Here is a 26,196-nt window from a genome sequence, read left to right on the forward strand (position 1 = left end):
GCCTATCCAGGTGTTTGCCTGCCCTGAACCGAATCCTACTTCCTCATCGATCTGATACCTCTCGTATATAAAATTCTGGTGTTCCAACTCAGGGCCTCCCAACCTGGGGTCTGTGGACCCCTTGCCTAATGGTATTGGTTTATGGCATTAAAAAAGTTGGAAAATCTGCCTTAGATGTTCAATTCTTTTGCCTTCTTTGTGACCTTGATAATCCCCAACACCACACCTTTGAGACATACACCTACAACCAACAAGATTCTCCACTCTGATCTTCTCACCTGCCTATTACTTCACCTTGAGTCCCCTCCTCCCTCCCTTTCTCCTATGCTCCATTCTCCTCTTCTATCAGATTCATTCCTCTCCTCCCACACTCCTGGCTTCACCTATCACCTTCCAGCTCACCTCCTTCCCCTCCCTCCACCTTTTAATTCTGGCATCTCCCCCCACCTTCCTTCTCAGTCCTGGAGAAGAGACTCGGCCCGAAACATCGACCAACTCTTCTTTTCCATAGCTGCTGCCTGACCTGCTGAGCTCCTCCAGCATTTTGTGTGTGTTGTATTGGTTTTCCAGTTTCTGCAGAACCTCTTGTGTTTAACGTTGTCTGTTCGTCTGTTAGCCATCAGTGTTAGAATCCTCTTTCCTGATCTTTGTTCCCCATTGTTGGCTGCTCCCTCAGACTCGAAGATCTGGATTTCTCCCACACCCCATCACCTCTTTTATGCCCCTCTTTTGATCCTCAAATATTGGATCAGGCTTTTGATCACCATTCTTTTGATGAGGATTTTCATCAGATTATAATATATTTAAACATGTTTGGACTTTCTCCTGTATGAAGCACTCAATATATTTATTCAACAAATAGATCTACGTGTTATTTAACTTTATTGTATCTTTTGTTTTTTTTAAAAAAGCTGATGGTAATTTATATATCTTGCTCTGTACTCCTGCCATAAAACACCTAATCACATGGCATATGTCAACGATAATATTCCAGATTCTTCCTCCTTCCTTACCAATTCTGACGAAGGGTCTTCGCATGAAATGTCGACAGTTTATTCCCCTCTTTATACGTTGCCTGACCTGCTGAGTTCCTCCAGCATTTTGTGTATTGCTCTGGGTTTCCAGCAGAATCTTTTGTGTCTGTGATAACAAATCTGATTCTGATTCTGTTATCAGTTAAAATAGGATAAAATACCGACTTGCATTGACACACTTAAAACTGGTTAAAGTTTACTTTTGTCCTCTTCAGTAACATGCCATCATTACAATCAGTACAATTTTCATAAAGTTTATCTACCTTAATGGTGCTTATCTATAAAGAATCTGGGAAGGTGCTGAGAATCTTTGAGTCTTTGTTCAGCCCAGATATAAACCCTAGCAAAGCCTGCCCTCTTGTGGCAGAGTCGGCAAATGCCACTTTGTCCTCATAAACTTCAGAATCCACTCTGGACACAGGAACACTGCCTGAGAAACAGAGAGAGTCAGACAGCATTTATAGATACAATTGTTAGAATGATCATTGCAACTACACACAAATTTGCTGCAAGTTTATTAGTACTGATATGCAGTAATATGCAGGTCTGGTGTAGAAAGTTCAAGTTTATTGTCCTCTGACTGCGCATATGCAACCAAACACACAGTAGCGTAATGGTTTGGGAGGTTATGCTGCAACTGTATGGGGTACTGGTGAAGCCACACCTGGAGTACTGTGTGCAGTTCTGGTCTCCTTACTTGAGGAAGGATATACTGGCTTTGGAGGTGGTGCAGAGGAGATTCATCAGGTTGATTCCAGAGATGAGAGGGTTAGACTAAGAGGAGAGATTGAGTCGCCTGGGACTGTACTCTCTGGAATTCAGAAGAATGAGAGGAGATCTTATAGAAACATATAAAATTATGAAAGGGATAGATAAGATAGAGACAGGAAAGTTGTTTCCACTACTAGGTGAGACTACAACTAGGGGACATAGCCTCAAGATTCGAGGGAGTAGATTTAGGATGGAGATGAGGAGGAACTGCTTTTCCCAGAGAGTGGTAGATCTGTGGAATTCTCTGCCCAATGAAATAGTGGAGGCTACCTCAGTAAATATATTTCAGACAAGGTTGGATAGATTTTTGCATAATAGAGGAATTCAGTGTTATGGGGAAAGGCAGGTAGGTGGAAATGAGTCCATGGCCAGTTCAGTCATGATCTTACTGATTGATGGAGCAAGTTCAATGGGCCAGATGGCCTACACCTGCTCCTGTTTCTAATGTTAGCACAATGCTTTGTAGTACAGGTGACCCGGGTTCAATTCCCACCACTGCCTGTAAGGAGTTTCCACATTCTGCCCGTGACTGCGTGGGTTTCCTCCGGGTGCTCTGGTTTCCTCCCACAGTCTAAAGTTAGTGGTTGTTTGATTAATTGGTCATTGTAAATTGTCCCGTGATTAGGCTAGGACTAATCTAAACTGGGGGATTGCTGGGCGGCCGGGCTCAGCGGGCCAGGAGGACCAGCTCCGTGACGCAGCTCAATGAAATCAAACGAAACGGAAGGGAAGTGGGAAAAAGCCAGAATAAGATGGGATGGAAGGGGAAGGAGTACAAGCTGATAGGTGACAGGTGAAGCCAGGTGAGGGGGAAGGTGGGTGAGTGGGAGAGGGGGAATGAAACGAGAAGCTGGCAGATGATGGGAGGAGGGGGTAAATGGTTGAAGAAGAAGTAGGAATCTGATAAGAGAAGACAGTGACTATAGGGGAAAGTGAAGAAGGGAGGGCACTAGAGGGAGGTGACATGCAGATGAGGAGAAGACAAGCCATAAGAGGAGAGCCAGAGTGGGGAGTGGTTCCTTCCCTATCTGAAATCCCTAGAACCCTTAATGCTGGAGAATATACTTGATGAATAAACATCTGCAGAATATCATAAACACAAGAAATTCTGCAGCTGCTGGCATGGTAGTGTAGTGGTTAGCACAACATCTTACAGTACTCCTGACCTGGGCTCAATTCCTACCACTGCCTGTAAGGAGTTCGTACGTTCTCCCTCGTGAGCGCATGGGTTTCCTCTGGGTGCTCCGGTTTCCTTCCACAGTCCGAAGATGTACTGGTTGGTAGCTTAATTAGTGTTTGTAAATTGTTCTGTGATTGGTCTAGGATTGAATCAGGGGGTTGCTGGGCAGCACGCTCGAAGGCCCGGAAAGGCCTATTCCACATTGTATCTCAATAAATCTGGGGTGACTCACACAAAACGCCGGAGGATTTGGGCAGGTCAGGCTGCATGTATGGAAAAGAATAAACAGACAGCGTTTTGGGCTGATGTCTAAGAGCGGCCCGGAACATCGACCACTTATTTATTTCCAGAGATGCTGCCAGATGTACTGAGCGTCTACAATATACTGTCCTCAGGTGGAGCGTTCCAAAATTTCACAATACTGAGTGTCATTGACCCTGTTCCCAATCTTAGATATCTAATCTCTAATCCACACATTATGATCCTTGGCTTCAGAGTTGCTAGTCAGGATAAACAGTTTGTTAGCATCTTATCAACCCTGTACCTTCCTTGTATGACTTTATATCTTTCATTTAAATTACTACTTGCACTTTCAACTTCAAAGTATATTACTTCTCACATCTGATGATCCCTCTCTATTGATGTCTCAAAGTTATAGCATCAGTATAATTTTGTAATCACTGCTCTGAATGATCTTGAACTTGATCTTTGCCCTTTAACATAACACATCCCAACCTAATACCACGTTTGTACTTGAGGCATTGAATTTCACAAGTTCAGCACTGTAGAATTCTAGGAACTTTATTTAATAAAGCTGTACTTTATTAATATTACTATATCAGGGAAATAAGACCATAATATATAGGAGCAGAATTAGGCCAGCTGTCCCATTAAGCTTGCTCGACATCGTTAGAGTGCTGCAGCAAAATTTTCATTTGACCATCCAAGTCCCCAGATGGTGCAGGATTCTTCTTTGTCAAAAACAAAGATGGGGATCCTCATGGCCCTACATTTGTAATGATTGTTTTCATTGTTTTCATTGTAGCTGTTCGATCACATTGCTAACTGCCTGGGAGATGTGATGGAAGAACTGAACATCAAGGATGAAAAGCTTCCTCTGGGCTTCACGTTTTCCTTTCCCTGCAAACAATCCAAGCTGGATGAAGTGAGTTCCTTATTTTACCCTCTGCGAGAGGCATCTAAACACTAAGCATGTTCTCATTCCACGCTCTGCAACGGGGTTCCTTTAAGACTTGAGTCTCCTACGGTAATAGCATCAAGCTGTGGCACCGTGAGCTGATACACGTAACGACAGCTGTGCTGTTCCTCGTGCTGCTGAATCCAGGGTTATAAGGGCAGAGCAACCAGATAATGGCAAATGTGAAAGAGCAAGGCCAAATGAGACAAGCCATTACCCTCATGAGCACTACTTCGCTGCTTTCTTTCTTTTCACTTTTTGCACTACTTATTTAATATAACTATATGTATATATAATATATATATATATTTACTTACTGTGATTCACAGTCTTAATCATTGTCTCGTATAGGGGGACCTACTGCATAGGCTTGAAATAAACTGCAGAGACTTGTAAACTTAGCCTCTGTAGTATCCAGGACACCTTCAAGGCGGGATGCTTCAAAAAGACAGGATCCATCAGTAAGGACCCCCATCACCCAGGTCATGCCTTGTTCTCATTACTATCATGAGGAAGGAGGTACAGAAGCCTGAAGGCACACATTCAGCGATTCAGGAACAGCTTCTTCCCCTCTGCCATTTGATTTCTGAAAGGACATTGAACCCAAGAACACTACCTCACTACTTTTTTTTCCTCTTTTTGCACCATATATTTAACTTAACTTTTATATTTATATACACACACACACACACACACATATATATATAATTTTAAAAACTGTGAATTACAAAATCACAAGAATTATACATGCATATATATATATATGTGTGTGTGTAATTCTTGTAATTGTGTAATTTACAGTTTTTATTATTATGTATTGCAATGCACTGCTACTGTATAACAACAAATTTCATTACATATCCCAGTGATATTAAACCTGATTCTGATGCTGATTATTAAGCATGGTATTTACCGGATGGTTAATTGCTTGCTTTAATCAGAGGCTTTTGACAACAAAGGCAAGACCAGCATTAACTGCTCATGGTCGTTTTGCCCTTGAGCTGAGTGGCTGGCCAGGCCATTCCAGAGGGTAGTCAACGACCAGCACAGCGCTACGGGAACGGAGTCGGAATCAGAATCAGGTTTAATATCACCGGTATATGTCCCGAAATTTGTTGTTACATGGCAGTAGTACAAAGGAATGCATAATAATAAATTACTATATATATATATATATATATATACTATAATTCACAGTGATTATATATATATGTATAAAATAGTCATATAGTTTATATATATAATCATAATAGTTATATATATATATATATAAAATAGTTAAAATAAATAAATAGTGCAAAAAAAAGTAGTGAGGTAGTGTTCATGGGATCAAAGGCCTCCTGTACTTCCTCCCTGATGGTAGCAATGAGAAGGCAGCATATCATGGGGGATGGGGGTCCTTAATGACAGATGCCACCTTTTTGGGGCATCGCTCCATGAAGATGTCCTGCATGCTACACCATGTGCCAGCAATTCCCTTTCACAAAGAGCATCAGTAAACTAGAGTAACACACACAAAACATTGGAGGAACTCAGCAGGTCAGGCTGCATTGACGGAGAGGAATAAACGGCCGATCTTTCGGGCCGAGACCCTTCATAATTAATCATTTCTTGTTTAATGTTTCACCCTCTTTGCTCCATTGCAAACACTTTGTCCTGAAGCACAAACAATTGTTGCCAGAACCTTCTGAGTATGTCCCTAAGTTGAACTGTAGTGCCGAGGACAGACAGCACTGGCCAGGTATATTCAGCAATGATGTTGTAACAATCCTGATGCCCATTTACACTAAATGATCCCCTTTGGTGTATCATCCATATCCCTCCATTTCTTAAATATTCTTGTGTCTATCTAAAAGCTTCTTAAACTCCACCAAACTGCCCGCTTCCACTACTACCCCTGGTAACCCAATCCAGGCATCTACCAGTATATGCACAAAAAACTTACCCTCACTTCCCCCCTCTAATCCTAAGAGCATATTCTCCGGTGTTTGACATTTCTACCCCGGGGAAAAGATTTTGACTGTCTACCCTATCTATCTCGGTGGCAGGGTGGAGATACATCTCTACCAAAGGAGGTGTAAGGTGCTCTTTCCCTCCGCTGGCCTGCAGGTCACCTTTGGGCAAGGTGTAGCACCTGCTTAGCCCTGGATCAAGGTCATGTGAAGTCATGGGAGCAGGTGGTGAATGGTCGTATGAGCAGCTGGTGCTTATCACAACTTCTGGTTATGCGACCACTGATGCCAGGCAGACAATCTCTGAAGAGTATTGATAATGGTTGGGGTCGCCCGTTTTGTAAAGACACTGCCCAGGAGAAGGTCAATGGCAAGCCACTTCTGTAGAAAAATTTGCCAAGAACATTCATAATCATGGAACAACCGTGATTGCCCATGTCTTATGACACAGCACAAAACAAATGGACTCTATCTATGCCCCTCATTCTTTAAAGGAAACTTTGTCAGGTCTGAGGAGTTTGTTTCCTAAAGAAGGGTCTCAGCCCGAAGCATTGGCTGTTTATCCCTCTTTGTAGTTGCTGCCCGACTTGCTGAGTTCTTTCAACATTTTGTGTGTGTTGCTTTGTTTCCTTCTTGTTCTCACTAATGAAATACAAGTTGCTGATCGTGGCTCATCAGTGACCAAATCAGTGGAAATTTTGCTCCATTGAACTCTGAACTCTGCACTTCATTGTTGTTTGAATCTGGCAACAGCAAGTGGAGCTGCTGGCTTTCCTTTCTTTTCTTTCAAGAATATGAGAGGAAAACATGTGAGCAAGCTAATTAAAGATTTTGAATCCTAAAGTGTGCAACGCAGATTTGTTAAAGGGGACTTTGTTTCTGATCAAACTTTATGATCCATATCTTTGTCCTGTTGTGACTAAATTAAAACTGAGCCACACGGAGGCTGTAAATGGGAATTATAAAAGTCTTTATTCACTTTGTGAACCTTCAGGAGAGAGAGTTCAAGAGAATCTCATTTTATATTTCAATACAAGGATAATGATAGGTGATTAAACAATTTCAATTGTTATGATCACCTGCCTAGCTTTAACAATTTGATTAGGGTAAGGCAAATTTACGAAACTACACCTTCATCATTTACAGGTGGGCGCAATGGTGGTGTAGGGGGTTAGTGCACCACTCTTACAGATCAGGGCATTCCGGTGTTCCGAGTTCAGTTCCGGTGCCGTTCTGTAAGGGGTCTCTACGCTTTTCCTGTGGAATGGCTTTTTCCGGGGTGCTCCGGTTTCCTCCCACAGTCCAGAGATGGTCATTGTAAATTGTCCCATGACTACGGCTAAGGTTAACTGGGTTGGCTCAAAGGGCCAGAAGGGCCTACGCTTATTTATTTATTCATTGAGATACAGGTGGAATAGGCATTTATTCCTAGCCTAACCACTTACAATGACCAATTAATCAACCAACTGGTAGGCCCGTGGGAGAAAACCAGAAAACCACACGTTCAAGGGGAAAACGTACAAACTCCTTACAGGCAGGGACGGGAATTGACCCAGGTCGCTTTACTGTAGCTAACCACTCCGCTTCTGTGCCTTGCTGTATTGCTAAATAAATAACTATGTCTGGGTAACACCTCCCAACAAGCAGATTACCTTTGAATATTCTATCCTGGTGTCTGCTCCAGAAGCCTCAGTACGAGCACCAGACACATCGAATATACCCACAGTGATGAAGGACGACTCTATGAATATACAACAACAAAAGAGGTCTGCTGAACTGTGCCTTCAAGCTGCAAGGAGGCACCTTTAACAACGTGCTAATAGCAGGAACATTCATCAATTGTCTTCCCCAATGGAGGATCAATGGTACGGAATCACCCAGCGATTGGTTCTGCAAGCCGCAATGTATCATTTGGAAATTACATTTTGTGTGTGTTGAGTTGGAAATTAAATTATGTACAGGTCTTATTTCCTGAAGACTGGTTCTAAATTTAGTTAATCTATAAGTATGCTATCCATAATTTCATAACTCCAGATGATCTTTAACAGTCTCTTACCTGCAGAGTTCAAAGTAAATTTATTATCAAAGTACATACAGGTTGCAGTATAGATTCATTTTCCTGTGGGCACGCTCAATAAATCCATAATAGAGTAATGACCACAATAGAATCAATTTATCTTCTGTTCACCCAGGGTGCAAAAGACAGCCAACTATGCAAATACAAAAAGAAAGAAATAATAATAAAAATAAATAAATAAGCAATAAACATCGAGAACGTGAGATGAAGAGTCCTTGAAAGTGAGTCCATTTCAGTGATGGGGTAAGAGAAGTTCGGTGAAGTTGTACCTTGTGGGTCAAGACGCTGATGGTTGAGGGGTAATAACTGTTCCTGAGCCTGGTGGTGTGGGTCCTGAGGCTCCTCTACCTGCTTCCTGTTAGCAGTGGTGAGAAGAGAGCGTGTCCTGAGTGGTGGGTGACCCTGATGAAGGATGCTGCTTTCCTGTGACAACGTTCTGTATAGATGTTCTCAATGGCGTGGAGGGCTTTACCTGTGATGGACTGGGCCGTACTCACTATCTTTTGTGCGATTTTCTGTGATGCAGCCTCTCGATATACTCCACACTACGAATCTTTAGAAGTTGGTTTTGTATAATCTTAACATTCTTTCCTTATTTTCTGCTCCAGAGTATTTTGGTTAATTGGACGAAAGGCTTCAAGGCAAGCGGTGTAGAGGGACGAAACGTGGTCGGATTACTGCGTACAGCTATCCAGAAGCGAGGGGTATGTATCAGAAAACAATGCAGAGAAATGCAGTTGGTTTGGCATGTCCGTGAGCTGGCCTTCCGGGGAAAGCATTGACTATCTGTTCCTCTTTTTGTTGTTTGGACAGGATTTTGATATCGATGTTGTTGCCGTGGTGAATGACACTGTGGGGACCATGATGTCTTGTGGTTATGGCGACCACAACTGTGAGATAGGATTAATTGTTGGTAAGTTGACTTGTTTCTTGTTAGCTGGCTGCTTTGCCTGTGGTTGAACATATGTGGCTTTGCATATGCAAGGGGCTGGTGAGGAAGTGGTTCTGCCAAATCTTCGCCTCTGGGTTTTGGTGTGTGTGTGTGTGTGTGTGACTTGAAAAGAGAAAATGAAACTTTAAAAACAGCTCAGTCCATTCGTTCTTCCTCTTGAATAGGAAGGCTGGAGAAGATCAGCTGGTTCATGGTCTGCTTGCTGAAAGAGCTGTATAATTAGCCACATTCAAGGACCCAGGATCAACTTTATTCGTTCTATACAAGTATTAGCAATTTGCTGTGGGGCGTCTGTCAGAGCATGACGTGAAACAAAAATATAACGTTCAATAATTACAAAGAATAAAGAAGTATATAATAATGGTGTTTGAGGTTAAAATACAGATACAGAATAAAGTGTACATAAAGTACATAAATACCAGCATGTAAACAGCATTATATAGAGAGGTTTAAAGTGTTTACAGTGCTGTGCAGAATTTCACTGTAACACGTACAAGATTTTGGAGGAACTCAGCAGGTCAGGCAGCATCTATGGAGAGGAACAAGCTGTCGACATTTTGGGCCGAGAGGGGCTCGAGCCGAAAAGTCGACTGTTTGTTCCTCTCCATAGATTGTGCACATTTTGTGTGTGTTGCTCTGGACTTCCAGCATCTGCAGAATCTCTTGTGCAGTATTTCTCTGGACTTTAATGACATCTTGCAAATTTACCTCTTATGTTTGTTCCAATTTAAATTATCTTTGAAGTTGTCATGATCACTAATACTAGCTTTCACAATTATTAAAACACGTTGCCTTAGGTAACATGCTCCTCAACTTTCCTTTGCTTCTTTTGAGCTCCTTTATGAATTTTCTTTATGACAATGAATTGGTGCCTAAGTTCCCGATTACCACTGTGATAGACCTGTAAAGCACAGAAACAGGCCCTCGGGCTCACTGTGTCTGACTGACCATCAAGTACTTATTAATATTAATCCCAATAACAACCACTTGATTCTTCACCTTCTAAGCCTGGATGATTCAAATGCTTGTCTAGGTACTTTTAAAATGCTTTGGGAGTACCTACCCCTACCAGCCATCCTTGGCAGTCTATTTCATGTCATAACTATCCACCAAGTGAAGTAGTTCTTCCCTCGAAACCTCCTTCTCTTTACCCTACAATCACGTCTCCAGCTTCAGATACCTCTTCAGTGAGAAACATTTTCCTATTATTTACCCATTCCAGGACTCTCATAAATTTGTATATCTGTCAGGTCCGTTCTCAGCCTCCTGCGTTGTAAGGAAAACACATTCAAACCTAGCCAATCTCTCTTTTCATTTATTTATTGAGGGACAATGAGGAATAGGTCCCTTTTGACTCTTTCATTGTGCCACCCAGAAACCCTCTGTTTAATCCTAGCCTAATCACGGGACAATTTACAGTGACCAATTAACCTACTATTCAGTAGGTCTTTGGACTGTGGGAGGAAACTGGAGCACCTGGAGGAAACCCTTGCGGTTACGGGGAGAACATACACACTTCTTACAGACAGCGGCGGGAATTGAACTGGGGTCACTGGGACTGTAAAGTGTTGTGCTAACCGCTCCGCTATCATGCTGCTAAGTGAAATTTTCTCTCCCAGGCAACATTCAAAGTTCAAAGTAAATGTATTATCAAAGTACATATGTGTCACCGTGGATAACCCTGAGATTTATTTTCTCGTGAGCATTCACAGTAAATACAAAGAAACGCTGTAGAATCTGTGAAAGACTGCACACACCAGGCGGGGCAAACCCAATGTGCAAAAGGCAACAAACTGTACAAATAAAAAAAAGCAATAAATATTGAGAAGTCCTTGAAAGTGAGTCCTTAGGTTGTGGGGACAGCTTAGTATTGGGTGAGTGAAGTTATCCCCTCTGGTTCAAGAGCCTGATGGTTGAGGGGTAATAACTGATGTTCTGATGCATCACCTCTGCTTGCTCTCCAGTGTAAACATATCCTTCCCAAAGAACTCCAGCTCCTAACCAACATTTGATAATGTTGCCCCATTGCCTCTCTGCTACTGTATTGAAGACAATGAAGGCAAAAGGTCCAGATGGCTTCTGCACCACCTTGCTGACCTATGCTGCCACCTACAGGCGACCTTGGACATTCACATTTCAGAGCATTTTCGTTTTCTATACCCCAAGCTATTTTCAGAACTACGACCAAATGTCTGGTCCTGTAGCCTTTTATATAGGCAGTTTTTTTTGTCACATGGAGTGAATTAACTTGGCTGTGAAATCAGATTCAGAATTGGTTTAATATCACCGGAATACTGAGTGTCATGTAATTTGTTGTCTTTGTGGCAGCAGCACAATGCAATATGTAATAATAGATAAAAACTGTGAATTACAGTAAGTGTATATATATTATATATATAATGGTTATTTAGTAGTGCAAAAATAAAAAAAAACGTAGTGAGATAGTGTTCGTAGGTTCAATGACGAAAAGCTATTCCTGAATTTTTCAGTGTGTGCCTTCAGGCTCTTGTACCTCCTTCCTGATGGTAGCAATGAGAACAGGACATGTCCTGGGTGACGGGGGTCCTTAATGATGGATGCTGTCTTTTTGAGGCATTGCTACTTGAAGATGTCCTGGATACTACGGAGGCTAGTGCCCATGATGGAGCTAAGTTTATAACTCTCTGCAGCTTCTTTCGATTAGTGCATTAATCGCCCCATACCAGTTAAAATGCTCTCCGTGGTACATCTGTAGAAATTTACGAGTGTCTTTGACTTTCCTAATCTCCTCAAACTCCTAATGAAATATAGCCACTGTTGTGCCTTCTTTGTAACTGCATTGATAGGTTAGGCCCCTGGAGATATTGACACCCAGGAATTTGAAATTGCTCACCCTTTCCACTCCTGATCCCTCTATGAGGACTGGTGTGTGTAGCCTTTCTGAAGTCCACAATGGTTCTATGATGGCGAGGGTCTCGGGAGGAAGCTGAAAGATGCACTCTCATGGTTACTTCTGGTTGCACATGATTCCAAAGTTCCAGCTTTGCCATTGACTCTCATCTACTTGTCCCACCATTGCTGAGGACGATGATGTTCATGGACCCTTTTCTACCAGCATTCATGAATAGATGTGGTACGACTGCAGAACTTTGATCTGATCTGTTGGAAGAGTGATGCCTTAGCTCTGCCCATTGCAAAATACTACTGTATTTTGATTCCACTCCAATATATGTCATATTACACAATGTAGATGCCCTCAGTGTGAAGATGAATTTTAGTTTCTCACGCTTGCACCTGGTTTATTTTTAGATACATAAGCACAAGAAATTATGCAGATGTAGGAAATCCAGATCAACACACACAAAATGGAGGAACTCAGCTGGTCAGGCAGCACCTATGGAGAGGAATAAACAGTTGACATTTCAGGTTGAGATCTTTCATCACTTGCCAAGAACAATGATACTCATAGAGCATGATCACCTATATCACACAACAAGGCACACAACAATGATGATGATACGTAAATAAAGACTGTCAAACAACCAGTGTACATAAGAAGACAAAGTGTGTAAATATAAAAAAATACTGCGAGCATCAGTGAGATCTCAAGGGTTAACATCAACACTGCTTGCTAGTGAGATTTTGATGGATGAGTCTGGCACATTGGATGTAAATTATAATTTCAAAGGCATTGCTATATTAGGTGGGAGGTGGGAGATAGTTCTCTCAAAATAGACACCACCACCTGCAGATAACACCTCTCCCCCATCCAAGTGACATACAATCCTGACTTGCCAGTCTTCTGTCATTACCAAGTCTAAACTTTGAAATTCCATCCCCAGCAGTGCTGTGGGGATATCTCCAGAGCCAGACTGGGTGCCTCTGAGGAGCATGAGTGAACCAGATATTTATGGCAGTTTAGAACAGGAGGGAGGCTCCCAAACTTTCTTATGACCATGGAACCCTCCCATTAACCAAGGGGTCTGTAGACCCCAAGCTGGGAACTCCTGGTTTAGAAGGACACGAGGCTCAGGCTTTGTTTGTGTTCCAAGAAGACCAATGGATTTCTGTTTCGTGAAGAACCTTTTTGGCTCTAACATTATTTCTATGCCTTTCAAGACATTACATAGAAGTTCAAAAGTTCAAAATAAGCTTAATTATCAGAGTACATACATGTCATTACATACGATCCTGAGATTCTTTTCCCTGTGGGCATACTCAGCAAATCTATAGAATAGTAGCTGTAAGCAGGATCAATGAAGGAACAACTAGAGCATAGAAGACAACAAAATGTGCAAATGCAAATAGCAATAAATAACGAGAGCATGAAATAACATAGGTAACGTGAGACCATTGGTTGTGGGAACATCTCAATAGTTGAGTGTATTTATCCCCTTTTGTTCACGAGCCTGCTCGTTGAGGGGTAGTAACTGTTCTTGAACCTGGTGGTTCGTGTCCTGAGGCTCCTGTACCTGATGGCAGCAGTGAGAAACATGGATAAGCGTGTAAAGAAGTGAGGCTGTAGGACTGGAAGGGCACAAAAATAATAATGAATGTGGACGTCTTGGGAACTGCTAATCTCCCAGTAGTTTGCTTTTGGAGTATTTGCAAGTCGGACTCTTATTAAGGGTAGTGTGGGAAATGATGATCAGGCAGAGCTGCTTTGCTCTTGGATGGTGTAACAGGCCCAAAGGGCAGAACGTCCATCTGCTGCTCCTACGTTTAACTTATCATGTCTTGCACCAATGTTTCTAATTTTTTTTTCTTTGAGCTCTTTGAAATCCAGGTGGCTTTTGAATGAATTTAAGTTCTGCTGGGATTTAAAGTAATTTCTCTGGCTATCTTAATCGCTGCACCACACTGAATCCCAGGGTGTTGTTACATCGTGAGCTGATTTCTTTTCTTTGCATTCCTGTAGGCACCGGCACAAATGCTTGTTACATGGAGGAGATGCAACACATTGACCTAGTCGAGGGAGACGAGGGGAGGATGTGTGTCAATATGGAGTGGGGTGCATTCGGTGACCTGGGAGAACTGGACGACATTAGAACAGATTTTGACAAGGAGATTGACAGGGGGTCCATCAATCCTGGGAAACAGCTGTAAGTATAATTGCTCTATAGCACAGCAGTAACGGCTGGGAGCCAGGGTCATCTGTAATGAGTAACTGGGCAGTAGCCACTACCTGTTGGAATGGTCCTTGCTCGCTTAGTTTCCATGTGTACAGGGGTTAGCGGGATATTGAAACAGTACAGTGTCTCAATAAACATCATGGTCCCATGAGGCTTGGAAGAACTCTTTGTGAGCCTGCATCAGTGATATTGATATCAAAGATGCGGGAATTATGAATGGGATTGGGAAAAAGATAATAGTTACATTTGACATTTACATTTAGGGCTTTTCTCTTTGGTGTGAAGGAGGATGAGAGGTGACTTGATGGATGGTGAGAGGCATAGACCTCGAGTGGACAGCCAGAGACTTTATCCTAGGGTGGAATTGGCTAATATGAGGGGACCTAATTTTAAGGTGATTGGAGGAAAGTATAGAGGGGTTGTCAGAGGTAGTTTTTTTTACTCGGTTATGTGGAATGCCCTGCCTGGGATTGTGGTAGAGGTGGATACATTAGGGGCATTTAAAAAACTCTTAGATAAGCACATGAATGCTAGAGAAATGGAGGGCTATGTAGAAGGGAAGGGTTCGGATGATCTCAGAGTAGGTTAAAAGGTCGGTACGACATTGTGGGCCAAAGGGCCTGTGCTGTACTGCAATTTTCTACTTTCCAATTTACTGAATGCAGGGATGGAAACATTTGTCAGCCATCTCAGAACGTGTTTTGGACTAATGTCACCATGGTTTGTCCCCTGAATGTGTCCTGCTGGTGATAATTGAGGAACAGGATTTTAATGCAGGAAGAATGGACACAGACAATGTGGTCCAGATCTGATTTGGAAGGCAGTCTTGATATTGTTCTGTTGACCTGCTCTCTGTTTTCCATTTCCTTGATCACCCCTTGAATTCATAAGCGAGTGAATGAAATCAGTGGAGAATGATCCGGTATCATTAGTGGTGATCTGGTCTGGGAGACTACAAAATTCCTGGCAGAAGGACAAAACAATAAATCAAGAGAATTCTCAGAGGTTTGGTTCTCAATGGAAAACTCCATTAACAAACATATTCAACTGGAGTGGATTTACAAACCTATGCATCTGCAGGTTTGGGGTCGAGGGGTGAGCTGTGGACAACTGAGGAACTAATGCTCACAATGACCGATAACCAGGTGTACGAGCCAGCAGAGATTGCTCTGCTATCTGGTTGGCTGGGACCTAGCGGAGACGAGCAGCCAGTGTGACAGCCTACCAATCAGAAAGAGTTGAATATAAACGTGACCACTCATCAGAAACAACATTCAGTCGCATACTGATGATGTTGGCTCGACTGGTGACGAAACGTTTGTGGCCTAACCTCCAAGCTCAGCGAACAACCAAACAGTCAATCCTCTCTCTACCTCTGAAGGATGAACCACTGACAGATTTCTCTATTGATGCTACCTGGGATATGTCCATAGGTAGACGGGCTTAACCCTCCTGACTCTATTGTGGCATAATATGCTGGTATCCACTATCTGGACTTGTGCATAAAGACTAGCTTTTGGGATGGACTATCAGAGTTCCTGGTGTATGTCAAAATGCAGCTCTGCACCCAGGGAATAACGAGGTTGTGTATGCATATTTTAAACAAGGTCACATACACTTGCCAAATCATTGCATCCCAGTGTGAGGCAGTTTTTAAATTGCAGTGATGCACAGGGAATATTTAATACCTGGAACATCATAGAGCTTACGTTCAGTGACACTTGTAGTTCAAAGTTCAAAGTGCATTTATTATCAAAGTAAGTGTACAACCTTGAGATTCATCTCCTTGTAGGCAGCCACAAAACAAAGAAACCCAATGGAATCCATTCAAAAAGACTCTTAAAACCCAGTGTGCAAAAAAAAAAGGACAAATCATGCAAACAATAAAAAGTAAGCAAATAACATTCAGGAGTAAGGTTCACGAAAGTGGGTTCACAGTCACAAAGACAGATACAACCGATCCAGTACTCTGTTAGTTGCAAGCCTCAGCCTCGGTTCAGCACAGAGACGAGTAAATCTTGACAAGCAGCAAGCTGAACTCTGGTCAGTCCCTCTCCTCCGGCCCCAACTCCCTGACCTTCTCAATCTGGCCCAGCGCTTAAACTGGTCCATCCGCAGCTCGTTCCTCACTCTTGGACCCGGGCCCTGCAGCTTCTATACACTCTTGGGCCTGGGCCCTGCCACCTCAAGTGGGCCCCTTACTTGAGCTTTCCAATCTGTCCCAGTGCTTAAGTCAATCAAATATCGGCTCATTTCTCGCTCATGGGCTCACTGCCTCACCTCAGTTCTGCTGCTTTGAATCGGCTCGTCTGCTCCAACAATAACCATGCATTGACTTGTTCCTCACTCTTGGGCCGTACTTGCTACAGCGCACCTGTCCTGCACCTTCAATACTTAAGTTCTCACTGCAAAAATGCCAGATCGTACAGGTGGTTCAAAAACTCAGCTTCAAAAGGCAAGTTACAGGCTATTGATTGCAGTGATCATTTTCCAGAGGATGTGTGATTTATAAAGTAACTCGTAGTTTTGTTTGCTGCCAGTAAGACTTCACCAGCACCATCTTAAACCGGATGGCCCAGAAAATGGGCTGGTTTCAGTTGCCTGAGGTAGGTTAAGATGATTGGCCTCATTTTTGCTTTTCTTTTTGGCTCTGGGTTTCTTTTTTTTTGCCTTTCTTTTGAAGAGCTGGTGAAGCAGTGAGTTTTGTGGGGCAGGAAGGTTGCAGCTATAATCAAGACGTAGAATGAGGAGAGGTCTATTGGAATAACTATTCTCTTCCAACCATCATTTCCCTGCTTTATATTAATTGCAATTATGAAAACATGACTCTTGTAATGAATTGGACAGACTGCCAGAAAAAAATACATAGCATGCTTTCAAGCTGTCTTATTTCTGCAGGTTTGAGAAGATGATCAGTGGAATGTACATGGGCGAGCTTGTTCGAGTTATCTTGGTGAAGATGGCGAAGGACGGACTGCTGTTTAGGGGAAAGATCACACCAGAACTACTCATCAAAGGCCACTTTGAAACCAAATACGTCTCGGCAATTGAAAAGTAAGCAAAAAGCTTACGTTGTTCGGTATCTGATAGTGAGGGTGAAGAACTATGCAGCATCCCAGATGCTTTACAGACGTAGAAGGGAATTGCACAGGTAGATTGTGAAGAGGATTACCAAAACTAATCTGGAAAGATGTGGGAAATTTAATAAAAAATAGCATTGCTTTAAAATAAACTAGAAAAATAAGGTAGAGTTTAAAAAATGAGTCTGATTTGCAGAAATGTCATCACAGAGATATGTTAGTATTGATAAATTTGATGAAATTATGCCTATAGATCACGTTACTGGCAGATCCAGCATTTACTACCCATTGCTCACAACCACTTCCATCTCAAAGGTTACTGTGGTGAACCATGGTGGGACAGATGTCGCATATAAGCCAGACCAAGTAGAGGTGACAGGTTTCCTTCCTTAGAGGACTATAATGAACCTCGCGAATTTTCTAAATTTTGGAAACTACTTGAGTTCAAATTCTCAGTCAATTAGGATTTGAATCTACATTCTCCAAATCAGAATCAGAATCAGGTTTAATATGACCGGCATATATCATGAAATTTGTTGTTATGTGCCAGCAGTACAATGCAGTACATAATATTAAAAAAATACTGTGAACTACATTAAATATATATAGCTAAATTAAATAAGTAGTGCAAAAATAGAAATAAAAAGCAGTGAGCTAGTGTTCATGGGTTCAATGTCCATTTAGGAATTGAATGGCAGAGGGGAAGAAGCTGTTCCTGAATGTTTGAGAGTGTGCCCTCAGGCTTCTGTACCTCCTTCCTGATGGTAGCACTGAGAAGAGGACATGTCCTGGGTGATGGGGATCCTTGATGACGGTCGCTGCCTTTTTGAGGCATTGCTCCTTGAAGATGTCCTGGATACCATGCTGGCTAGTACCCATGATGGAGCTGGCTAATTTTATAACTCTCTGCAACTTACTTCAGTCCTGTGCAGTGGCCCCACCCAACCGTACTAGACAGTGATGCAGCCAGTTAGAATGCTGCCCTCAGTACATCTATAGAAATTTGTGAGTGTTTTTGGTGACATACCAAATCTCCTCAAACTCCTAATATCATGTAGCCACTGTCATGTGTCGCTATCACAGACTAGTAATACAGTATAACTAATATGCAATTCTACACGCACTGAAGGTGAGGTAAAAGACGAGATGTACTGTTCCCAAAAAGGAGACTGTGACTCATTAAATATCTAAATTTAAAGAATTAAAAATTAAAATACTGGGCACAAGGCAAATTTAACAGTTTCTTTTCTGCCTATTACTTCAGGGACAGTGATGGACTGCAGAAGGCAAAAGAGATTTTAACTAAACTGGGTCTGGAGCCGACAGCCGATGACTGTGCTGCAACAAAACGAGTCTGTAGCATTGTGTCGACCCGATCATCGAATCTCTGTGCTGCCACACTGGCTGCTGTCCTGAGACGGATCAAAGAAAACAAGGATGTCGAGAGACTGCGGACTACAATTGGTGTGGATGGAACCGTGTACAAAAAACATCCACAGTAAGAATCTAACAGTTTCTAACTACGGGCAGCACTGTGAACCTTAAAAACATTTAAAGTTAATCGAGTTTCAACACTTCAGGGGCACACATTGATTTACCAGGAGGTAGTGAGAGCAACACACACAAAATGCTGGGGGAACTCAACAGTCAGGAAGCAGCTATAGAAGTGAATAGATCGTCGACGATTCATACGAAGACCCTTGGTCAGGACTGAGAAGGAAGGGGGAAGACGCCAGTATAAAAAGGTGGGGGAGGGGAAGGAGGCTAGCTGGAAGGTGATCGGTGATGTCAGGTGGGAGGGAAAGGTCAAGAGCTGGAGAAGGAGAAATCTGATGCGAGAGGAGAGTGGACCATAGGAGAAAGGGAAGGAGGAGGGGACCTGGGGGAAGTAATAGGCAGCTGCGAAGAAGTAAAAGGTTAGAGTAGGGAATAAAGGATGTGAGTAGGGAATTTGTTCATTGGAAGGAAAAATCAATATTTATACCATCGGGTGAGAAGCTACCCAGATGGAATATAAGGTGATGTTCTGCTCCCTCAGGGTGGCCTCATCTTGGCACAAGAGGAGGCCATGTATTGACATGTTGGAATGAGAATGAGAACGGGAATTGAAATGTTTGGCCACCGGGAAGTCTCGCTTGCGGGGGATGATGTGAAAGTGCACGGCAAAGGGGCCCTCCAGTTTACTGCAGGTCTCACCAGTGTAGGGGAGGCCACATCGGGAGCACCAAACACAGCAGCTGACCCAAGCAGATTCGCAGGTGAAGTGTCGGTCGCCTGTCCTGGATGGAGTGCGTGGGTCCCTGAACGGAGGCGAGGGAGGACGACTTGACTGATATCCCCCTTTCACGCCCTTTTCAACAGGTTTGCCAGGCGGCTGCAAAAGGCAGTGAGAAGGTTGGTCCCTAACTGTGAAGTTCGTTTCCTGCCCTCTGAAGACGGCAGTGGGAAAGGTGCTGCTATGGTAACAGCAGTCGCCTACAGACTCGCAAAGCAACAGAAAATGAGAGAGGAGATTTTGTCAGCCTTTAACTTGAGCGATGATCAGCTGCTAGAGGTGAAGAGACGGATGATAGTCGAAATGGAACGTGGCCTGAAGAAAGAAACTCACTCCACTGCTACTGTGAAAATGTTGGCAACTTACGTGCGGGCTACGCCAGATGGAACAGGTACGGTGTTTGAAAAGGCTGAATTTTATGGTGGTGTGTATATCGTCCTCAGGCTTTGACCAAGGTCCAATCTCTGCTGGATGGTCAGATATAATTCCCATCTTTCTGTTGATGGTAACTGTCACTCTAATTGTTCATCAAGTGCAGACGGGAGAGCTGCTGTCCAGTTTCCAGTGTTGCAACTTACAGAATCACAATCACGTTTATAATCACTGGCCTCTGCTGTGAAACTTGTTGTTTACCAGCAGCAGTATAATGCAATGAATTTATTATAAAATAAGTTAGAGTGACAAATATACTGCTGCTTTATTAAAGTTCAAGGTTTAAAATTTCAAAGTAAATTTTGTAATCAAAGTACCTAAATGTATACAGGTGCACTTCATTAAGTGACCACTGACTGTGCAAACTGAGAGCAAAATAGTGAAGTATTCATGGATCATTCAGAAATTTGATGGTGGAAGGGAAGAAACTTCCCTAAATTATTAAGTGTGCGTTTTCAATCTCTGGTACATCCCCCTGATGGTAGTAAACATCGCAGAGCAATGAACCGCTCCATCCTGACCCTTACCTCTGGTCCCAGCACCCTGCCCTTTCAACCCGTCTGGTTTAAATCATCAAACATCCTCGCTCTAAGATCTGGGCCATCTCTTCAACCATCATATCACATATCTTACTAATTTTTAAACACCCCTACAGGTCCTCACCAAGTTACGATAGGGTTCCAACTCTGTAAACTAGTCGTAACCCAGACAGTTTGCAAGTCAGAAATTTGACCACATGGTAATATATTTAAGTAAATCATGAAGCAACCAAAGGCAACATGAAGTTAAACCAGGATGTTTAATTCAACCGTTCAGGTATTGCCTCAACCCAAGTTCCCAGGAGGCAGAACTCAACAATCCTCTCTTGTCAGGAAATATAACCCTGGAAACAGTACTCAAGCAGCGATTTTCTGTAATTAAGCTAAAATATTTTATTTAATCTTGTTCAGAAATACAGAATGGGAACAGGCGTTTCTGTCTCAACAAACCCATGCTGCCCAATTATATGATTAACCTATCACCATATACAACCTTGAGATTAATCTTCTTGCGAACATACTCAATAAGTTCATAATAGAATAATAAGTTATAGAATTAGTGAAAGACCATTTTGTCTTTTGTTCAAAAGACAACAAACGGTGCAAATAAAAAAAATTAATAAATAAATATCCAATAAATGTCAAGAACATGAAATGCAGAGTCCTTGAAAGTGAATTCATAAGATGTGGGAACAGTTCAGTGATGGGGTGAGTGAAGTTATCCCCATTGATTCCAGAGCCCGATGGTTGAGGGGTAATAATTGTTCCTGAACCTGGTAATGTGAGATCTGAGGCTTCTGTACCTTCCTTCTGACGGCAGCAGTGAGAAGAGAGCATGACCTGGGTGGTGGATGATGCTTTCATGCAACAACATTTTCTCTAGATGTTCTCAGTGGAGGGGAGGGCTTTACCCATGATGGAATGGGTTGTATCCACTGTGGAATCTGGGTGGAAATTCACGTGGTCACAGGGAGAATGTACAGACAGTGGCGGGAATTAAACCCAGGTGCGGCAATAGTGTTACTCTAACGGTTACACTACGGTGCCATGCTCCAAGTAAAACAATAATCAACCCACCAGAGCATTCTCCATTTCATTTGTGGTAAGGTAATACAACTGTGCTGTGCTTTACTGATGTCTGCTATCGGAATGTTTAGGAATAGTGCACGGAAGAACTTCCGATTCTTGACTCAGATTGTATTTTTTTTTCCCAGAGAATGGAGATTTCTTGGCACTGGATCTTGGTGGTACAAATTTCCGTGTGCTTCTCGTGAAGGTCCGGGGTGGGAAGCGTCGAAATGTGGAAATGCACAACAAGATCTACACCATCCCTCTGGATGCTATGGAAGGGACGGGCGAGGAGGTGAGCAAAACACAAGACCTCGTTGTCGCTAGCAAGTACGCTAGCGTTACGGGAGATTGAGTCGACTGGGGCCATACATCTACAGTTTTAAGATAATCAGAGGTGATCTAATCAAAGGCATAAAGAATTCTTAAAGGACTTTTCAGGACAGACACGGGGAGGATGTTTCCATAGGATGAGGAGTCTAGGATGAGGGGAAAAGTTTTAGAATAAGAGACACTCCATTTAGGATTGAAATGGGGAGAAATTCCTTTATTCAGAAGTTCAAAGTGTATTTTAATATCAAAGTACATATACGTCACCATATACAACTCTGAGATTCATTTTCCTGTGGGCATACTCAGCAAATCTATAGAATAGTATCTATAACAGGATCAATGAAAGATCAGCTAGAGTGCAGAAGACAACAAATTGTGCAAATGCAAATATGAGTAAATAGCAATAAATAATGACAACATAAAGAGTCCTTAAAGTGCGGGGAACATCTCAATAGTTGGTTTTTGTGGGGTAGTAACTCATCTTGAACCTGGTGGTGCAAGACCTGAGGCTCCTGTACTTTCTACCTGATGTCCTGGGTGGTGAGGATCTCTGATGATAGATGCTGCTTTCTGATGACACTGTTTCATGTAGATGAATGATGAAACTCTGGATTTCTCCATGCTTGAGGGCATGGAGGCTCAGTTGTCTTTGTTCAAAACAAAGATTGATAGATTTCTGGACCTTAAGAGGATCAAGGGCTATAGCAAACTCATTACAACACAGAAAGAGGCCTTTCAGCCCATCAAGTCCATGCCAGCTTCCAGTAGAGGAATCCCGTTGACCCCGTTCCACCCAAGGACAGCACTGGAAAATGGGTCTGAGGTGGAAGGTTTGCCACAATCTTAGTGAGTGAAAACCCACATCCTGCTTCTATTTCCCATGTTGTTACAAGGTAGATCCTTGAACTTCAGTTTGTCCCTAGCATCGTGGAGTTCAAATCCCAAATCCTAGATTAAAGCTATTGACACATGGACTTCAGCTGAGTACTCCCAAACCTTCTTTGTATCCAGAGCAGAAATGCTCATCTCCTCCTCTGGATAAACCAGTGAATCCATGCCCGACTTTGTTTTTATTTTGTCCCCTTTAAGCACACAAGGTTGGTTGCTGTTGACGTTAATAGTTGCTCTATACTCTAACTCCAGATTGCACCATAACAAATGCAGGGTGCTTGTATGGTCAGAACAGACTTAGTGGGCAGAAGATCCTGTTCCCATTCTGTTAGACTATACATTCATTGTTGCATTCAGCCCCTACTGTATAGCTGTGACTGCATTCTGGTGTATTTCAGTCAATGTCCCAAGGCTGTGAAATGTGCTTTCTGAACACTGGTCTGTTCCAGCAGTGGAAGTGGTGGACAACAAACAAGGGAAGTTGGATCAGTACATGGGTGGAGTGGATATGGAGGGCTATAGTCTGGTTGCAGGTCACTGGGACTAGACAGTTCGATGTGGATTAGATAGGCCAAAGGGCCTGTTTCTGTGCTGTATGACTTCATGAGGTGCATAGTTATTTTTATGCTCCTGTCCTGGGTGGTGGGGTAGAGATACGTCTCTTCTGAAAGAGAAGCAAGGCGCTCCTTCCCTCTGCTAGCCTGCAGGTCACCCTTAGGCTAGGTGTAGCACCGGATTAGCCCCTCAAAAAGGGTCACATGAAGCCATGGAAGCAGGTGGTGGATGGTCGTACGAGCAGCTGGTGCATATCACAAGTCCTGGTCATGTGACTACTGACGCCAGGCGGACAATCTCTGAAGGGTATTGATAATGACTGGGGGGGTGGGGGTCACCCGTCTTGTAAAGACACTGCCCAGAAGAAGGCAATGGCAACACACATAAAATGCTGGAGGAGCTCAGCAGGCCAGGCAGCATCTATGGGGAAAAGTACGGTCAACGTTTTCGGCTGAGACTCTTTGTCTGGACTCAGGCCTGCCGAGTTTGTCCGGCATTTTGTGTGTGTTGTTTGGATTTCCAGCATCTGCAGGTTTTCGCTTGTTTGAGAATGGAATGGCAAACCACTTCTGTAGAAAAACTTGCCAAGGACAACCATGATCATGGATAGAGAAAAGAATAAGCAGATTAAAGACCACGATTACCCACATCACACGACATGACACATAACGATGATGATGAGTGTCCTGTGACTCTCTGACTCTAATGTAAGTTGAGATGGCTTATTGGAGAATTGACCATAAGTACATTCAATTCCTAATACTTCTTTGCCCTTGTTTGTTCGATAGCTCTTTGATCACATCGTTCACTGTATTGGTGATTTCCTGGAGTATATGGGGATGAAAGGCTGTAGGCTTCCACTTGGATTCACCTTCTCTTTTCCGTGTGAACAAAGGAACTTGGATCAGGTCAGTACTGCAGGCAATGCACCCAGGCGTGATCTGTACAGCCAGATTATCTCCGAAGAAACAAACCATAATATCACTGACATACGTATGTTGTGAAATTTGTTGTTTTCTGGCAGCATTACAGTGCAATACATTAAAAGAGCTATTAATTTCAATAAGCAATATGTATAAAAAAAATTAGGACAAAACAGGCAAATCAGCCACCACCTTTTGGGTCTTAAGCAGTAGTAAATCAAGGCGACTGGACTTGCTGTGTTGTCTAGAAGACGTTTCGCCTCTTGTCTGAGAGACTTCTTCCATTCTCATCCACGGTGGGTAGCTTCCAGCTTAAAAACTCTGTGAGTTTTTAAAGGTATAGCAATCACATGAGGGTTGTTAAGAGTTGTAGAGGCAATGAGAGGGTCATTAGTCTTATCTTTTGCACGAATGGAGGTGTGAGCTGTTGTGGAGATGCCAGGGTGGAGAGGTTGGGACTGCATTGTAAGTAGCTGATAGGTGGTGTCGTACCTCACCCCCTGTTCAAGTTAGGTTTTCCAGTTTGACAAAAGTGGCTTCCTTAACTTCTCTTTCAAACCACCTGTCCTTCCTGTCCAAAATGTGCATCTTGTTATCATCAAAGGAGTGTCCCATGTCCTTTAGGTGTAGATATATGGCCGGGTCCTGACCCGAGGTGTTCACCCTCCTACGTTGGGCCATCCGTTAGTGAAGTGGTTTTTTTGTCTTGCCAATATGCAGATCTGTGCAGTTCCATGGATCAGAGCTGAAGAAGCCTCTCGGATGAGTGGCAAAACGTCTGCTAGACAACACAACAAGCCCAGTTGCCTTGATTTACTACTGCTTGATGTACAATGACCTGGATGACTGAGAACCTTCATAGACATACCTTTTGGGTCATGTCAACCTCAAAGGAAATGGGCAGCACAAGGTCACATGCTCTCCTAGCTTTACTCATGCATTACATTTTGGTTTAAATCCAAGCTAATAAATTATAATGTCCTATATTTTGCCATCTAGTTAAAAGTGCATTACAATTAAAATTACTCAGACTTCAGCAGTTGGTTATGTTGGAACCACTGTTCTTTCAAATATATTTTATAAGATTTGTACTTTTTAATGAACTCATGTATAATTCACACTCACTGGCAGAAAGTGGTATAGCAGATGGTTTATCATCTTTCTCATTGTTCATTGGCTGAGTATTAGCATATTAACCATGTGATGTAATTGATTTAATTATGAAGTCTATTAATTAATTAACATCTCCCATCCACTCCATAATGTACTGGTTAGGCACAGGAGTTCGTTCAGCCAGAGACTCATTCCACCGAGATGCACCACTGAGCATCATAGGAAGTCATTCCTGCCTGTGGCCATCAAACTTTACAACTCCTCCCTCAGAGTGTCAGACACCCTGAGCCAATAGGCTGGTCCTAGACTTATTTCCACTTGGAATAATTTACTTATTATTATTTAATTATTTATGGTTTTCTATTGCTATATTTCTGCACTATTCTTGGTTGGTGCAACTGTAACAAAACCCAATTTCCCTCGGGATCAATAAAGTATGTCTGTCTGTCTGTAATTACTTCCTATCTTAGGATTTTCTTTTATCTTATCTATAAAAGTGATAGATTTTTTCAGAAGCTCCATCTTTATTCCTTTGTCTTACACCCCTCCACATTAATTCCCCTCTTCACATCGTTTCTCAGCTCTTTATTTAGTTTGCTTAGTACTTGTATATTTGCTTGTATTCTGAAATAAATTGAAATCTTAGAATTAAGATTAAGATCATTTTTAACTCCGGGAAGAACCGTAAGGACCAGAACTTAAGCAAAGAGCC

The 26,196-nt window shown here is 42.6% G+C and overlaps 1 protein-coding gene across 1 annotated transcript in view; it reads left to right on the forward strand.

Annotated features, from left to right (window-relative positions):
* Nucleotides 1-26,196, forward strand: part of LOC132391423 (hexokinase-2-like) — a 99,383-nt gene that overhangs the window by 54,216 nt on the left and 18,971 nt on the right. Inside the window, exons 4-12 of the mRNA XM_059964606.1 lie at nucleotides 4,031-4,150; nucleotides 8,821-8,916; nucleotides 9,026-9,125; nucleotides 14,062-14,245; nucleotides 17,174-17,329; nucleotides 18,620-18,853; nucleotides 19,717-20,021; nucleotides 21,816-21,964; nucleotides 24,237-24,356. Of these exons, the coding sequence (XP_059820589.1) occupies nucleotides 4,031-4,150; nucleotides 8,821-8,916; nucleotides 9,026-9,125; nucleotides 14,062-14,245; nucleotides 17,174-17,329; nucleotides 18,620-18,853; nucleotides 19,717-20,021; nucleotides 21,816-21,964; nucleotides 24,237-24,356 (1,464 nt within the window). The remainder of the gene's footprint in view (nucleotides 1-4,030; nucleotides 4,151-8,820; nucleotides 8,917-9,025; nucleotides 9,126-14,061; nucleotides 14,246-17,173; nucleotides 17,330-18,619; nucleotides 18,854-19,716; nucleotides 20,022-21,815; nucleotides 21,965-24,236; nucleotides 24,357-26,196) is intronic.

The sequence above is a fragment of the Hypanus sabinus genome, chromosome 1 (genome assembly GCF_030144855.1).
Source record: "Hypanus sabinus isolate sHypSab1 chromosome 1, sHypSab1.hap1, whole genome shotgun sequence".
NCBI lineage: Eukaryota > Metazoa > Chordata > Chondrichthyes > Myliobatiformes > Dasyatidae > Hypanus > Hypanus sabinus.